The sequence below is a fragment of the Triplophysa dalaica genome, chromosome 5, assembly GCF_015846415.1.
Source record: "Triplophysa dalaica isolate WHDGS20190420 chromosome 5, ASM1584641v1, whole genome shotgun sequence".
NCBI lineage: Eukaryota > Metazoa > Chordata > Actinopteri > Cypriniformes > Nemacheilidae > Triplophysa > Triplophysa dalaica.
The window spans coordinates 13321-31673 of NC_079546.1; the positions used below are offsets into that span (position 1 = coordinate 13321).

The 18353-nt window shown below is 41.0% G+C and overlaps 1 protein-coding gene across 5 annotated transcripts; it reads right to left on the reverse strand.

Moving 5' to 3' along the window:
• Nucleotides 1-7907: 7907 nt before the first annotated feature.
• Nucleotides 7908-18335, reverse strand: phtf2 (putative homeodomain transcription factor 2). 5 transcript variants are annotated; one of them, XM_056748556.1, is made up of 18 exons: nt 17744-18335; nt 15164-15246; nt 13702-13758; nt 12826-12895; nt 12540-12698; nt 11973-12168; nt 11626-11787; nt 11166-11361; nt 10918-11082; nt 10621-10842; nt 10380-10508; nt 10019-10291; nt 9737-9868; nt 9573-9659; nt 9335-9490; nt 9164-9259; nt 8874-8999; nt 7908-8788 (listed from the first exon to the last, which is right to left on the reverse strand). In XM_056748556.1, the coding sequence occupies exons 2-18, from the start codon at nt 15206-15208 to the stop codon at nt 8768-8770; spliced, it is 2292 nt and encodes a 763-aa protein (XP_056604534.1). In that variant the 5' UTR covers nt 15209-15246; nt 17744-18335; the 3' UTR covers nt 7908-8767. The 5 variants fall into 5 exon arrangements, with proteins under 5 accessions (XP_056604534.1, XP_056604532.1, XP_056604533.1 ...); XM_056748554.1 differs by having other exon boundaries at nt 11166-11364; nt 17744-18334; XM_056748555.1 differs by lacking the exon at nt 17744-18335 and adding an exon at nt 16181-16317 and having other exon boundaries at nt 11166-11364.
• Between the last annotated feature and the right edge of the window lie 18 nt (nt 18336-18353).

The window sequence follows — 18353 nt, forward strand, 5'->3', positions numbered from 1 at the left end:
AAGGAGTGAACAGGGTCTTATTCTGAAGTGAACTTCTCCTTTAACAGTTTATGCAATTTGTATCCAATGTCATTTACTCTAAAGACACCAGAAATTCCAAATAAAATAATACTTGCCTGTGATGAATTGGCTGATTGGTTGCAAGACAATTATGGGTGTGAAATTGTTCAAAACTCCACCACTATGAAGACGCTCCAAATCTGCTGCCCACAACCCAGTCTCCATACAACTTAATGTTCCACAGTACAGCCTGCAAGAGAAAGACACAGCATTTAAATGAATGCTCATGCACAGTTAGTTCAGGATAGAAACAAATTACATCTGAAGGAGTATGTGATACTTATTCAGAGCATGTCAATCTAGACATTTCAGACAGACAAGTGCTAGAACATCACTGATCACCAAATGAACAAATTCTGTTTATACACCAATTCTGCATCTAACCCAAAATTTACTTCCCTGAAGAGTTTAGATCAAACCACAATCTAACACATCTGCAATAACTTAAGTAAAGTAAGGCTGTGATTGGCTGCTTCTGATGTGTTGTATTAGGTAAAGAGCAAAATTCTTTAAGTGTATTACAAATAGAAGCTTTTTCTAGTTTTAGACAAAGCATTTTCTGTTTAGCAATAAGTATAAAAAAAGATGAACAGGCCTGATGGAGATGCAGTGTTACCCTATGCCAGTGTAACTTCAGTGTTCGATGTTTGAATGAAGACCGCTTTGGCAGATGACTGGCAGTTTCACTGGAGGCAGAGACCTAAAGTGAACAAAAGATGGACTGGAAGTACAAATCAAGAAGAACCAAAAAATAAATCATTCTTGGGGAAAGTTGTTCTCACTCACAGGTAGATGTGTAGGTCTTCACACAAACCTAATTTTAAAAGGTTAAGAGCAAAATTCTTCAAAAAGTGTATTACAAATCTAAGCTTTTTCCAGTTTTAGACAAAGCATTTTCTGTTTAGCAATAAGTATAAAAAAGATGAACAGGCCTGATGGAGATGCAGTGTTACCCTATGCCAGTGTAACTTCAGTGTTCAATGTTTGAATGAAGACCGCTTTGGCAGATGACTGGCAGTTTCACAGTTCCACTGGAGGCAGAGATGAACCTAAAGTGAACAAAGATGCACTGAAAGTACAAATAAAGAAGCAAAAATATATCATACCTGGGGCAAGTTATGTGTTCCCTCAACGGTAGATGTGCAGGTCTTCACAAAAAAACTTATTTTAAAAGGTTAGTTCACACAAAAACCTTAGAAGACACTGACCAATGCCTCTTAATTTATTAATATACTTACTCAACTCAACTTTATTTATATAGCGCTTTTTACAATTTTCATTGTTACAAAGCAGCTGTACATGAGACACATTTAATACAAGTATGAATTCTAAAGCAGCCCCCCCGGCCAGGCAGATAGTGCAAAACAATATGCAAACGGTGGTGAGGAACCCAAAACTCCCATCGAGAAAAAAAACCTCAGGGGAACCCAGGCCCAACCAGGGGATTCCAGTTCCCCTCTGGCAAAAGCTGCTGCCTCTGCACAAGCTCATCAGTGCTTGCACAACAAGGCTTAATAAAAATATAAAAATTAAAGATTATCATTAACAATCTAATAGCATTTGAAATGTTGTAGAAAAAAACAAAGTTGTCGCGTCCTTTATCCAGCTCTATCCTCTTAGCACTTGTCAGGTCACCGCTTCCCATTCTCAGCTCTGCCATCAGGTCTGGGCATGAACTGCATCCTGCGGTAACCTTGGAACAAAGAGACAAGACTGGCTGAGAGTAGAGTACTGTTCTGCACTCTTTGATGCAACAAGTACATCATTTGTTGTTGGATGTGTTCCTGGTTCGGGTTGATCTAAATAATGCAGCCTAAATCCTCTGAGGATTAATATTATGGAGGTGTAGTGTATGCAAGATTAAAAAGATGAGTCTTTAGTCTAGACTTAGATGCTTTAAATGGAGAAATTCAACAAATGCAAACCCTCCTGCAGAGTTCACGTTAAAACCTGTATTAAATCAAATTCTCTGGTAACACGGATCGAACATTCCACAGTTATGTTTTCCTTAAAGGCTAGACAAAATATTTTTTCTAAGCATCACTCACGATGCATAAAATGATAGCTCAAGTACACATTTTAAAATGATAAAGACAGTCAAGTAGTCAATGTAAAACGCATCAATAAAGTCTTAATACAGACATTAAAATAACAACGCAAATCTGATAATGGCCTGACAACAGATAGACAACCTGCTATGAACTGAAGCAAATGTTTAGTGACAAAACCGAGATCTTTCCCAACATTGACTTCGTACCAGTCGGCAGACTTCAGAAGTTAGACGTGTTGCTTCTTATAAAAGTAAAATTTTAATACAGGAACAGTCACTTCTGAGCAAACGTACTACAACCAATCATCGGACAAAATATTTGTCCTAATTATTCAACAAACAAAGCACACAAATGTCAATTAACTTTGCTCAGAGGCTTTAGGATGAGTTATGGATTGCGAAGTGACAAATAAAGAGACGAAAGGTACAAATTCAGCTACAGCAAAATTCCATTGTAGATCGCTAGTCTCTCACTTTCTACCTGATACAGTGAAGAGACTAACTCTAGAAGCAGTCACTTTGTTGTCTTATACTTTAGAGTATATTTTGTCTTTTGTGTCATTTGTGATGCTATCCTGATGCCATTCAGGAGAACAGTGGATTGCACACATTGAGGTAAATGGTACTGCCATTTCATTGAAACAGGTAAACATCCTGCCCATTAAATAAAAAACTTTCAAAGATTTGTCAAGCAAACCAAACAACGAGACAAGAAAATAAATCTGAAACCCCATGAAAACACCATACAAAGGGAGTTTGCATAGGCAGTCTTTCACATTGGCACAAAGGAGGAAATTCTTTGTGCTTTTAGACAAACAGGCTGTTATAGGACTAAAGAGGTGCATGCAGTTTGGGTTAATAAAGTGTCATAAACAAGGAAATTACATCACAGAAAAGGCATGATGATGTAGTTGACGATGGTCCCAAGTACCGTGACTGGGTAAAATACTACGAGTGTTCAAAGGCATAGAATGACTTCCAGGAAAATACAAGATAAAACTAAAGGAACATTCAGAACCAGTCATACACCCAGCGGCACTAAAAGGAAGACTAAGAGAAACTAGATGCTCTGATAAGGGAAGGAGTTATCAGGAAAATTGAAGAGCCTACTGAATGGGTAAATTCACGTTATAGTGGAGAAAGCAGAGGGAGATCCAAGACTATAGCGATACAACAAATACTACCAAACCAGACACAGCAAGTGCTATGAATGGAGCATGTTATATCTCTAAATTAGATGCATTCTGTGGATATACCAGATAGTACTTTAAGAGAAAATGTTATGTACCTTTTGCACACCATTTGGAAGACATTGTTTTCTAAGGTCACCTTTTGGCATCAGCTCCGTTCTGGAGGTATTTTACAAAACTGCAACAGCTTTTTGATGGAATTCATCAACGACATGGTGGTCTGGGGCCGCACAAAAACATGAAAGACTTTGCAATATAATGAACCAAGCAAAGAGGATTAAAATTGAATAAAAAGTGACAGTTGAGTTTGAGAAATTATATTCCTATGTGAGACTGTCTGAAGGGGTGCAACATGACAAGGAAAAAAAAAAGAGCAATAGAAGAAAAGCCATAGCCAAAGGGGAAATAAATACCTGCAGAGAGCCCAAGAATTAGTAAACTACTCGAGAAAGTTTGTTCCAAATTTATCAGCAAATACAAGGTCATTAAGGAATCTGTTGGAATCAAGCACCTTGGCAATGGAAACATGAGGACGCCAAAAAATTGTAGTTGAGAGCGGTTTAACCAAAGAACCTGTTATAAGGTTCTATGAACAAGAAAGACCACAAAGTCTCCACAGATGCATTGAAAGCTGGTTTGAACAGTTTTACTTCAAGAATGATGCAGAGTGGTCCCCAATCGCATAAGCTTCTTGCACGATGACCTCAGCTGATAAGAACCATGCACAAATAAAAAGACTTTCGGTGCAATGTTTGGCTGTGAGAAATGTCACGAGTATGTGTACAGAAGAGCAGTGATCTTAGAAACAAACCATAAGCCTCTCATAGCAATATCCAAGAAACCACTGGGTGAAATAAAACCATGCATTCCAAGACTGATGCCACCATTCAGTAGTATGATCTGGCATTTGAGTTCACACCAGGTTAACACAGCAGCTCAAGCTTGAGTAACAACACAATTACAGAAACAGAGGTGCAGATGCATGTGGACTATCAAAGCGCAGATGGCAGTAGTTACCTTTCTGCTCATTTTCCAGATAACAAACACTGAAAGTTGATCATTTGAAAAGAGTATTCACATGCCTGGGTATGAAACACTGGAAAACAAATACCAGAATTTTACAGAACTGTCAGTGCTCCATGTCCTAATAAAAGGAACAAAGATTGTGGTGACTAGTTCCATGAGAAAACAAATGTCAAAATTAGCTATGGAGAACAAAACTACCATCAGTACAGTTCCACAGATCATGGAGTGAGTTATGTGAAACATGATTCATTAAACAGAACAGGACCACTGGACAAGAAAGTTTTACGAGTGAGATGTGATGGACAGTTTGCCAAAGTGATAAGAGACTACACCTAGATCATACAAAGTGTTAATAGAAGAAAAAACAAAAATGGGGCAGAACATAAGACACCTGCTAAGTGCCTCAGAGACCGATAATCAGAGAAGAGGATATGCTTCAAGCAAAGGAAAAGCATCTGTTGGTTTAAATTAATGTACAGATTTAAAATTGTTACAGAGTTAAGGAATTACAAATTGGTAGTTAAATGGTTTGTATTACTGAAAAGTTTCTATACTGAAAAAAAGGAAAATGTATATGTGATTGTAATGTCATATTGTGCTCATCTTCGTGTAATGAAGCACTACAGCAGATTTGAAAACGGTTTTGTACCTGACTGTTGAGCAATAGAGTGCATTCTGAAATCTGGTGTCCGGTGTATGAGCATCAAACAATCTGTAGAAAGAGGCAATGCTCATAGCACTTAAAAGGCATGGGAGCAGCAGTGACAAAACAAAACAGCAAAGCTGCAGCAAACAAAAATGTGTTAAAAGCTTCTGGTTGTGGAGATACACCATTTGTTTCTAAAAATAACCAGCATTAAAGAATGGACAATACTAAACATCTAGCAGGTTTACCACATGACATTCCTGGAGTTTAACATTCTTGTGGAAAAAGATCAAACACCATGAAACATCCAATGCAGTCAAAAAAAACAAAAAGGATTGAAAAACACTGGCCAGTAGAAAAAAAGGGGAGCGGCAAAGTGCCGGGAAGAGTAAAGAAGCTCATTTTGAAATTTAGCCAAAGAACATCAAGTTTATGAATACATGAAGACAAAATATAAACGTGATTGTGTCTAAAGCATTTCTTGTTATTTTATTTTCTCAAAACCAGATTAAGGTTAAAACCGATGTAGAATTACCTGAATGGCAGACACTCGTGATAGGTTAAATAATGCAGCAGCACTTTTACATTTGTTGATCGCATTACAGATCCACTTTATCAAACTGGAATGACATACCAATGTTAACAGTTCATGCACATCAATCCACAATTCCCCCCCAAAAAAGTATTCATTTACTTCCCGATTTAGAAAAAGAGGGTTTGAATTGTTGGTAATGTCACATGTTTGAAATCTAAGATTAAAACTTGATTGTACTTGTTAATATTCTGGATGTACCTTTAATCCAAAGAAAAGATTCAAGAGATTCTACAAACACATAACAGCTACAAGATCTAAAGATCATTGAATAACCTCTAGTTAAAATCCCTCCAGTTACCTCCAAACTAAAGCACAGAATGACCAGCAAGCTTATAAGAGCAACACTATTACATGCAGGTTAACCAGGAGCAGTCACAGTCAAAATTATAGCACTTCAGTTACTTCGAAGATCAATACAGACACTTTCACATCACACTCCAACCTAGGTGTATAAAAATCTAACCCATCAATGGACACATCATACTTACCCACATCTGCAGAAACATTTACGGACTCGCCAGACGTACAAAAATCTGAACTGAATGGTAAAAATAAAATCCCACTCCTTCCCAGGCCTATAAGAGAACAAAACCGACAAGTAATTTTATTAGGAATTAGTCATTTTTACTAACCCCGTGTTGTGGTAGATCACAAGAATTAACAGACTTGACTCTGAAAACAGACAAAAGTTATCAATTACAAATAAAATACAAAAGGTCACCTTCTCCACTGAGGTAAAAGCAGCCTGCACATGACCCAAAGAGAGACCCACTGAAGAACCTTAAACATTCAAAACAAACAACTAATATAACCACTTCCAGACAAAATGTGCATAAAACAGATGCACATCATGTAAATGTGTTGTGTCACGATTGCATCACCCAACATTAAAATGATCACATCAGCTTTACCATCCATATCAGTAATCAACCAATCTAACAGCTGATGCTACAGCTTTTAAAGCTCTGTAAACCCCGCCTTCTCTTTTCCTAACCAATCATTATCAGGGGAAACCTTTTAGCCAATGGGCTTTCAGTATAATGCTAGCGCTTCATTAAAGCTGCTTATCTGATCAGGTGAACCTAATTAAAACAAAAGTGAGAGAAGCCTGGCAGAAAAAGTGGGACATCTATAACAAAGGACGACATTATTATAATATTCAGAAATCGATTAATGACAAGGTTTTTAAATGTAAATTCAGAAGAAAGAAGTGATTTTATCAAGATTAAGACTTGGACATACTGGTTTAAAATCAACCCTGTTTTTAATGGGAAAATGCACTTGAACAAGTTGGTTGCGACCCGCCAATAAAATCGGAGAGAGAGAGAGAGAGAGAGAAAGGGTGAAGCTTAACTTATATTGATAAAATGCTTGTTACATTTTTAAATGATTGTCTTTTAGTTTATTGTGATTATTACAACTATGATAATACTAACCCTAACGCTAAATCAATTAAATCGCTTACATCATTGGGATTTTAAAAAGCAAACTAAAGGTGGGTGACATTGTTGCATTTGCAACGATTGACCAACACGCGATGTTTCCATCTATTTAAAGTTTCCATATTCCATTTCTTTCTCTTATCAAAGTCACTTCTAACATTGGGCCTCATTCATCACAAATGATACAATATGAATAACAGCCACGCAAATTACGTATCTAGGCATGTTGTGGAATCTTCTGAAAACGGCCACCTGGTGGCGCCTGAGAGCTCTTTGACGGCACTGCCTTTTTCCGAAATCGCGTAGGCTTCTATGAAGAATGTTACTGATAAAAAATTGTTGTAATCAGCAATATTAACTTCTCCATAGGTGTTTTGTACAAGTGTGATAGTCGGGCAATGTAGTGTTTGTCCCCCCCTCCTCCACTGTGACTCGGCTGTGTAAAAAAGGACAGTAGTTAGCTCTCCGTTTTACTCAAAGTTAATGAGCATTTATTATTTTACCTATGATTCTTCTTTTTTTCTATTACTTCTGAACCCCTCTCAAAAAAGGATGTTTTGAATGTATATTATTGTTTGCTATCAATATTTGTATTAACAAGTAAAAAACGAAAAAATATATGGTAACAAAAATCGTGAAATATCATTATAATACACAGTGCATCAAAATGTAGTGTCATCAGTTTGTCTAAACGAATAAAGAACGTGTTTATGATTACGAAAATATAGGTCAGAAAAAAACTGCTCACGTTTCATGAATGAGGCCCATGGCCATTGACAGTACCAGATGTGCGATCATCACATGGAAACGATATTGATACACGTCAATCGAAATTAAAATCCTCACATTTTTCTTTAACCAGCATCAGAAACGGAACAGAAAAACAAACAAGACGATATCTGTTTTTCCCAAATAGTGTTTTATGTAACAGCTAAAGTTTCCTCTATAAATACAGAAATACAAGTGTCTGTATGAAACAAGCTTTAACAGAGAACAAAATAATTACACTCATCACAAAAATAACTCTGTCAGCCCCTTTTACAAACCAACCTATAATCAGAGTCTATACATTCATCTCTAAAATGGAAAAAACAATAAATAAACTTTGGTGGTTTAGCTGACTGTCCTGTATTACATAAAAACAGCAAACACTTCTGACATTAAAACGTGTAACCTTTTTTCCTTTAAAGTGCACAATAACCGCAGCTCTGAAAAAACACATACACACACTAACAGAACACGCAAGTGTCTATCACAGACACACACACACACACACAAATAGTGTCTACCAAAAAGACACCGTACTTCAAACTATTTGAAGTATAAACACACAATTATTGCTGAGGATATAAACTCACATTTCAAGCTGAAAACTGATGAAGACTTCAACAGACATAGATGACGTGTATAAGAGTGTCATTTCAACTTTCATTCAACTGTGTGTGCATGTCAGTTTAGGATGAGACTCACATCCAAATGCTCAACATTCGGCAGGACTCTTACACATCAAAGCTGTGAATTGTCTTTCCTATGAGAACATCACATCCAAAGTAAAGGAAATAATACTTAAAACAATTGTAACAGCTAAAACAAATACTTGATATTTAAAAAAAATCAAATAAGTAGCTGAATTGCACGATTATAACACTTTGAAAACAGAGGTCATTGTCAGGACACCCCTGATGAGGGGTAACAGCACCGCCGTGTGTTCATCACTTGCAGCGTCAAGTCAGGAAACCAAAACCAGAAGATTCACCATCAGGATTTGATCTTCCACAGCTGTGAAGGAATACAGAGAGTGAACAAATTTGCCAATACAAAAAGCAGATCTGCACAGAAACCATCAGCATCCAACAGCCCCGACCTTAAGATTGAAGCCCAGCAGGTCACTGATGACCCCTGACACGGCCGACAGAATGACCACCTGAGTGATGTTGTACAGAAGCGGGTTCATGGTGAGACCGTATAAACGAAACGGAGCGTCTAACTCCTGAAAGACACAGACGGGTAAACAGACTGTCACTCCCTCTTCTCTTGACCATCACTGATCAATAAAACTCTTTTCTTCAATAATAGGGTTCAGAAGTCTGATTTCATTCCTAAATGCAGACCGTCTGTGTGTGTGTGTGTGTGTGTGTGTGTGTGTGTGAATACCTTTAATAATTTGGTGGCCAGTTTGAGGACATTGTTGACCAACGTAAGTTCTTCTTTCTTATTTGGTTTCTTCTCCATCTTCAAGTACAAATTAATCTGAATGAAGTAGAAACACATCAATTTAGTATTCTGGGATTTTGTGTGAGCATGAGTGTGTGTGTGTCTGTGTACCTGTTCTGTCAGTAGGATGGAGGTGTTGCTGTACTTCTTGCTGGTCTCTGAACCCAGCGTGACGAATCGCAGCAGATAAAGCGACAGAGACGTGCACCAGATCACCAGCTCCCAGTTATAATGAAACTCCAGGAAGGTCTCGTGCATGTGCAGCAGCTGCAGCACAAACACATGACGAACACTGCAGCACAATGAGGAGTCATGACACAAAAACACTTGACATCATCCAGAGACTGACCTGAGCGCAGCAGATGAAAACCACTGACAGAGTCAGAAGAAACGCAGAAGAAATGATCACGTCCACAGAACGCTGAGGACCACGCCGCTGCGCACACACACAAATGTTAGTTTACACCGGAGATCATTTCTGAATGTCAGAAATATTTCAAGCACAATTTCTACCTTCAGGTAGGAACGCAGCGAGAGCCACATCTTGATGTTCTGAACCTTCTTCAAACGGAAATGAGGGACTTCAGATTTTCTGGCTCTTCGTGCTGATGTCAAATGACCGAACAGCTTTGCAAACAGAAGCCGCTGAAAGAGGCAAAAATAAAAAAGGCTTGAAAACAAATACAAACAAATAGCTTTACAGTAACACAACAGAAGCGTTGCGTGAGCCTTAGTTGAAGGTGGTCATTTGTGGTTTGTTGTACTTCAGCTGACTGGGAGATGGACATCTCTCACCTGCTTGTACGTTCTCTCTGCGACGCTGAGCAGAAAGAAGAAAAGCCAGATGAGACACACGCGCACGAGGAAGCTCACGGTCACCATGGCGACCACCAGGATGTCGGCCGAGGAGCCGAAAGCGACGGACACGAGTTCGCCGGGCGACAGGGATGCAAGCTGCTCTGGGTCTTTATACTGGAACAATCTAAAGGCGAACGGAGTTAAACCCAGAGCCACAGACACAAGGTTGCCCAATATCTGATAGCCGATCCCGGGCATGTACAGATTCACCTGTAAAGCACACAGGAAATGACATCTGACTGGATCAAGGTGAACAGCAGGTCTTTCTACAGAGAGAGTTTGTAGCGTTAAGACTCACCCTGTTCATAATCATACCGCTGATCTCCAGCACAGACATGTCGGCTTTCTTACACTCGTTTCCTTCCCACACGATGGCGCTGACACGCTCCAGTCCTGGGTTAGAACTGTGAAGCCATGGCGCGTGACCCTTCACCAGCAGAGAGACATAAATCACGTTTACAATGAAGGAATCAAGAGCAACAGCGCTTTTCCTGATATGTATTACAGCAAAGCAAATGTACACCAGGTGTGTCACTAACCTGATGAAACGGGTCGTCTCTGAACTCTTTCTTAGAGGAAGAACAGGCGGCCGAACCGTCGGCGTCCGTCTCGCTCGTGCAGGATGAGCGGCACTCGGCGCAGTGCAGGAAATCTTCCCACAGCACATCCTCCGTCTCCGAGCCGTGCCGCGCGCTCTCCGATTCCTGCGTCCGTGAACTCGAGCAGCGGGAACTGCAGCTTGTTCCTGATTTCATCGTCTCCTGAATAATGCGAGATAAATGAATGTGTGTTTGTGTGTGTGTGTATTTTCCATGCACCTGCGAGGGTGTTTGTACCTCTGTAGGGTAATGTTTTTTATAGTGATGTGTTTTTCTGTTGCGTAGTGTGCAGTCGCTTTTCTTGTGCTCTGCTCCCCTGCGCAGGGCGCTGTAGTTCTCTGGGTCTTCTTCACTGGACGCTTCATCGGACACGTTCTCTGCACCGCGCGTCTCCTCGGCCTCCTGCAGGCAACACAAGACAGAAATGCGCTTCAGTCACAGCCGTTGGCCCAAGCTCACGGACGCACGTGCATGCGAGACGATACCTTGCTGGCAGGTGTGGGGTGATTTCTGCTGTTCTGGGCGTTCCAACAGGTCTCTTCTCCATGCAGAAGGTCGCAGTGCGGCTGGTGAAACTGTAGCCCTTCCTCGCTGCTTTTACTGGTGAAACGTCCGTCCAGAGACACGTATCCGTTGTCGGTCTCCGTAGACTTATCGGTGGACTGCTTGGACTTTTTAGACCTACTGGAACGACAACTAGAGAACATGAGCAGAACAGCCTGAAAGGTTTCTGTTACCACCTCAGTGTGGGCTGAATCAGCCGTATATAAGGCCATGTTCAAACATGGAGCAAATGAATGAAACGGCTACAAAATCCCTTTTCCAGCGACAGACACACAGAACGAAAGGGAACCGTTGTGTCCGTCATTTATGCCAGCAAATGTGTTTTTAGCAAAGGGATGTTGCAGCCTGAGAGAAGAAAATGAAAGAGACAGAAATACACACCCCGCTTTAAAGATACCATGCCAGAAATCTCTGAAGAAAGAGCCGAGGCCGCGGGTGCCAGCAGAGACAGAGCTGTGCAGCGCCCCCTCCTGAGCGTTATCAGTAGTGCTAGAACCATCAGCTTCTCTATGAACCTCCAAATGAGCGGATTTCCTCAACTTCCTTCAGCGAGAAACATTAGAAGTGCAGAGCACTTAGAAAAGTCCAGAACATTGTCATATTTGGCTTCAGAGCTCCCAAAGTAAAGAAGCAAAGGCAAAAGCTTGAAAGATCCCATTAGAGCATCGATTTTACGAGTGGTTTACGATAAAGTTTGATGATTTCATGTGCAAAGACACGAATCTCACCTGCGCCTCTTGCCGCTGCCGCTGCCGCCGCCGCCGCCACTAGTGTTACTGCTGCTGGGGGTTTTGGGTGTGTGTGTAGAGACGATCTGACAGTGAACCGTTCCTAACAGCAGCATTAACCAGAAGCCACAGAACACTTCGGTGGCGGGAATAGCATGAGCGCTGGAAATGCTGATAAACAGCACGGCTGCAAGAGCTGCAACACGGAAACGACCACAAACACACATCAAGGAGAGAATACACTTCAAACACTCCGACTTGAGTAAGACACACACACACGTGCCAACATGAACAGACTGAAACACGTCAAAGATTCAATTAAACATGACATGCCCTCACGACGGGGATAAACCCCACACAATGTGCTTTGTGTTGTACACTTCACTGCAATCTATTCACACACTCTCTGATGACATTCACTGATTCACATCAAAACAATCACTGAAATGTAAAGACTACATTTTCTTTTGCAGTTTGACGTGTTTTCTGCAAAGATACGGCATGTCTAACACGTTTTCTCACGCACACAGCTGCATCCACTGTCATGTGTCATGAACACACACTCACCTTGCAGCAGATAGAGAGACAGAAGCAGGTAAAAGATTCCTCTGGACGTCACCTGAATCCACCAGCGGAAGAAAAAAGGAAAGAAAACCACTCGGACGATGCCCTTCCGGGTCAGAGACGTCCACGGGCTCTCGGGCTTTGCCTTAGCAAAAGCCGACCCTGAAGAGAGAGTAAAAGCACAGTAGAGACATGAAGATCCCATCTAACACACAGAGCACACTCGATCCATCACACCAAAGATCTCAGATCATATGGGTTCAGGTGCTGTGATGTCATCACTTCTCACCTCTGACCAGATCCACATCGATCAGGTCCGGTTTCACATGACCCGTCTTCTTTGGTTTGTTTCTCAGACCCTACAGACAAAAGCACATCATGGAGAGCCTCAGATGTTAGTATGACAGAATAATGAAAAGCATGCGTGTTGAATTGATTAAATTTCAAATCAGAATAACCCTTGTACAACACGTCTGCAGTTGTTCTGTTTGACAGTGTTTCATGCCTTCAGGTGTCAGTGTGCATGACTTTATTTTCAGTTAGAAGAACCCCGCCTAGAGAACACTACAATGTAGTTTTTTCCATTTGTTTGTTCAAAATATATTTTAGATATGTTGATTATAATAAATCTACAGACCGAATAGAGGTCATGTGTTTATGGGTATGACGTCCTCCTCTCATACATATATACAGTATATAAATTACACACATGAACATGCTGTGAACATTTATGATCAAGCTCATCACCAACTTCAATATGACACACCGCCAACACAAGCACTCATGTGAACAGATTCTCTCTCACTCGACCTGTCCATCAGTCATGTGAAGAACAGAGCACATAATGCTAATGTTTTCAGGTCACTGGCTCTCTGAGTGAGACCAATCAAGACAGATGAAGCGTGTTAGTGTTTAGTGTTAGTGCGTCATCCTTCATCAGAGGAGCAGCATGATGTCAATCTAAACATGCTGTCAAACAACACCGTACACACACACACACACACACACACACAGCTCCACCTGCAGACTGACAGCACCAGTGCTGTACTCACCCGTCTAATAAACTGCTTGTGACGAAGGTGATAGAGTGAGAAATGGTGAAGACAAACAGAAAGAAGAGATGTGAGAAGATAAGAGAATGAATGAAGAGTGATGGATTCTTTACCTTGATCTCTCGCTGCTCCACTGATTTCTCCCAAATCTGCTGATCATATGCACCAATCTAACACACAAACACACATCAAAACTATCACGTATGCCCACCATGTCTTATAATTCATTACATACATGTCAACTGTCTGTTATGACTCTTTATGTACAGCCTGATACAGTTCCACCAAGACAGACGGACACACAGACAGACGCATGGACAGAGAGACAGATGGAGAGACATGCATCATCTGCACTCAGTTGAATGATTTCCACAAATGAAATAAAAGTGTCATTATCACGTCACATCTCTGTGGCAATGATTCTGCATATTTCAGTCACCCTCACACTTTCATTTCAAACTCTACTTGTTGTCATGAGAACACATCTTTAAGGTTTGTGTAGGTGGCGTCATTGGTCTGATTGTTGCAGGGGGTGATAAGTGCAGCATGGTGTCATTTACACACTGGAGGTGAAGACGCAGGACTGAAGTCACGCTGCAGTGGAAACAACTGAATAATTCATCTGTTTATTCTCATTAAACATACAGCAGGAGAACCTGCACACGTGTGTGTGTGTGTGTGTGTGTTGAAGCTTTACGTTGCTATGGCAACCATCCAGTTACATAAAAACAACAACCTGTGCCGCAGTGAACACACACACGCACGCACAATAACCGAGTACCTTACACAGATGTTTTCATTGTAAACAAATGACATCACAACAGCAGCGCTGCAGAGGATCTGACAATGCCAACACAACGCACTGTTTCTGTCTGGAATGATGATGTGTGTGTTTCTAAATAAAGCTCACGTGTTTGACAGATCTGTAAGTAACGTCTGTTTCTTGTAACACACACACAGACAGACTCGTTTTGTGGTAGGCTGTGAGTATACACAACAAATTCCAATGCATCAATGTAAAGAAGAGTAGCTGAACATCTCATCATTTTAGATTTAGGAACAAAGAAACATTACAAATCAAGCCACACATCAGATGAATATTAAACAATGTCATGGTGCGTTTCTCATCGGGTTCACTAACTGATGCAAGAGAATTAAGCCGATACATTTAGTTCTGTTTTATTGCTTCTGGTACTGTTCTCTGTTCACACAATCCCACTATTCCTTATTCAAATGTGTATGGTTAATAAAAATCTCATTTATAACAAAACTAACCCTTTCCAGATTCAAGTGTCATGAGCATTTAGAAGAATAAAGAGAATCTGGAGTTGATAAGAGTTAGGTTGAATGACTAACAGCTTAAGATTCAGATGAGAGATCCGTCTGGATGTTGAGTAAGCACTGAGGTTAACATGTGTCGTCTATTTTATGTTCTGTAAAGTCGGTACTGTAGAAATGCTGTCGTTCAGTGTCCACATTCACTAAACATCATTTCAGTTCTGACACAAGCCGAACTGAGTGACAGAAACAAATATGAGTGTAGGACATCACACACACACAAATAGCAGAACTCACCTTCCTCTGATACCACAGCACAGGATCACGCACTTTACACGCCATTTACATGTAACAGGTCACACACACACCATCATTTTAAGCTGTGAATACGGGGGGGGAGAGAGAGAGAGAGATCAGTCAGGCAGACAGCAGTGTGACGCAGTATAGCTCTTCTTACCAGAAGCAAAGGTGTGTCTGAAAACAACTAACACACACACACACAAGTTCGTTTTTGAGACTAAGGGTTAGACGTTTGTTGTTAACATTGATCTAATGGTATTTTATAACCCAAAACATGTCTGCATTTACACACACACACACACACACACAGAGCAGCAGCTGTGTTTTAAATCAGTCCGTCACAGTGACATGAACACGCGTGACATTCATGGAGTTTATATCATATGTGTGAGTGTATGAAGAAACAATCATCAGCATGAAATCGTTATTCTTTTAGTTAATACATCAAACACACACATGTCTGACACGTTCAGACATTCTACACAACAAGAGCAGGCAAATGACAGCATTTACATATTTTACATACAAACTCTCTCCTCCCTACACACACACACAGGATTAGATGTATCTGTGATTTACGGGTGTGAAACTGGGCATGTGGGTGACCCGCCCTGACACACACATCAGAGCGTCACTGTGTGGAAAATAATACCCACAAACACAAATTTGTCAAAAATGTTCCAGAAAACTACAGCACACGCGAAAGAATAAGTTAGTTAAGTGACTCTCAACCTGCTCTACAAGTGACACACCCTTACATGACATCAGTATTGAGTAGTAAAAGTGTTTCCTGACAACCAGCCGTATACACAAACAACATACAGCCCAACTGCTTAACACAACACACACAGCTGTGCAAGAGTGTTTCTCATGTAGAAGTATGTGTGTGTCATTACAGCAAAATCAACCCCGTATACCAAAGATTAACAAATACACACACACACACACACACACACAGGCGTGAAGTGTTTCATTCAGTAAAAACTTAAAATGTATAAATCTGTGTTTACATACTGCAGAAAAATCTTTGCATTGAACTTGAAATGCACTGATGCATTTACAACCTCTGTCTGTCTGTCTGTCCGTCCGTCCGTCCGCCTGCCTGTCTGTCCGTCTATCTGCCTGTCAGTCTATATGTCTCTCTGTCCGTCTATCCGTCTGTCTGTTCGTCTCTCTGTCTGTCCGTCTGTCTGCCTGTCCGTCTATATGTCTCTCTGTCCGTCTATCCGTCTGTCTGTTCGTCTCTCTGTCTGTCCGTCTATCTGCCTGTCAGTCTATATGTCTCTCTGTCCGTCTATCCGTCTGTCTGTTCATCTCTCTGTCTGTCCGTCTGTCTGCCTGTCCGTCTATATGTCTCTCTGTCCGTCTATCCGTCTGTCTGTCCGTCTCTCTGTCTGTCCGTCTCTCTGTCTGTCCGTCTCTCTGTCTGTCCGTCTCTCTGTCTGCCTGTCCGTCTATATGTCTCTCTGTCCGTCTATCCGTCTGTCTGTCCGTCCGTCTCTCTGTCTGTCCGTCTCTCTGTCTGTCCGTCTCTCTGTCTGTCCGTCCGTCTCTCTCTCTCTCTGTGTGTGTCTGTCTCTCTCTCTCTCTCTCTCTCTGTGTGTCTGTCTCTCTCTCTCTCTCTCTCTCTCTCTCTCGCTCGCTCTCTCTCTCTCTCTGTCTGTCTGTCTGTCTGTCTATCTGTCTGTCTGTATGGCTGTCTGTCTGTCTGTCTGTCTGTCGGTATCTCTCTTTGTCTCTCTGTATGTCTCTCTCTCTCTCTCTCTCTCTCTCTGTCTGTCTGTCTGTCTGTCTATCAGTCTGTCTGTCTCTCAGTCTGTCTGTCTGTCTGTATCTCGGTCTCTCTCTTTGTCTCTCTGTCTGTCTTTTCTGAATGTCTCACTCTCTCTCTCTCTGTCTGTCTTTCTCTCAGTCTGTCTTTCTCTCAGTCTGTCTGTCTGTATCTTGGTCTCTCTCTTGGTCTGTCTGAATGTCTCACTCTCTCTCTGTCTGTCTGTCTGTCTGTCTCTCTCTCAGTCTGTCTGTCTGTCTGTCTGTATCTCAGTCTCTCTCTCTCTCTGTCTGTCTGTCTGAATGTCTCACTCTCTCTCTGTCTGTCTGTCTGTCTGTCTGTCTTTCTCTCTCTCTCAGTCTGTATCTCGGTCTCTCTCTTTGTCTCTCCGTCTGTCTGTCTGATCAAACTGCTGATCTGTGCGCAGGACAGACTGTGACCTGGAGAAAAATAGCACAGTGAAGTTATTCCTGGAACAAACAACCAAAAATAGCCTTAAAAAGCTTCACAGATGAATGACTGTAGACACACATTTGGAAAATCACCGACATTTTCCTCAAGCCAAGCGAAAAATATTTTCTCATGAAGAATAAGCAGCAAGACAGTTATCAAACATGAATGTACAAAAACAAACTGCATGACGGTAGATTGTTCACACACAAGGGTCATTATAACACTCAAACACGCACACACACATCTGAGATTAAATGAGATACTCGTCACATATGAATATGATTCTGCCTCTTTCAAACTATCATTTACAGCACAATAAAACACATGTGTGATGATTCTGGATGTTTATTTACCTCAGTGAAGATCTTTAGTTCTTCATTAATCGACAGACTAAATCGTAATGTTCAGACGCTGAAAAACGCAAGGTTCTGTCTGTGATGCTTTTATATCTTTTTCGGTTAGAGATTGGTTTATGTCTCTCTCTCTCTCTCTCTCTCTCTCTCTCTTTGTGGTCGCTTTCTTTTTGTCTTTCTTTCGGTCTCTTTGCCGTTTTACGGACTGCTTGAAGATCCGCGTTACCGACACGCGATGAATAAACGCGCAGCTCAATTCACATTTACTTGTAAACACGACAATTTTACTGGCAGTATATGCGTGATAACGGTCTAAACGACACGTAAAGTACAACACATATAAAAGAAGAATGTTCAATGGGGATGAGATGCTTTAGATAATCATATGTATGTGATACAAAATGATTCATGTCTTCCTCTAGCGGTCCAACGATAGAAACGCCTCGGTGTGTCTAATCGTGTCTTACTTTACAGATGATAAAAAAAACGTCATAACTATTACAAATAGTCAAATGTGACTAGTTACAATAACTGATGATAATACAACATTATGTGTTTTAAACAGCTTTGACCTGTAGATCGACGTTTCCTTGGACGCAAATATTCATAC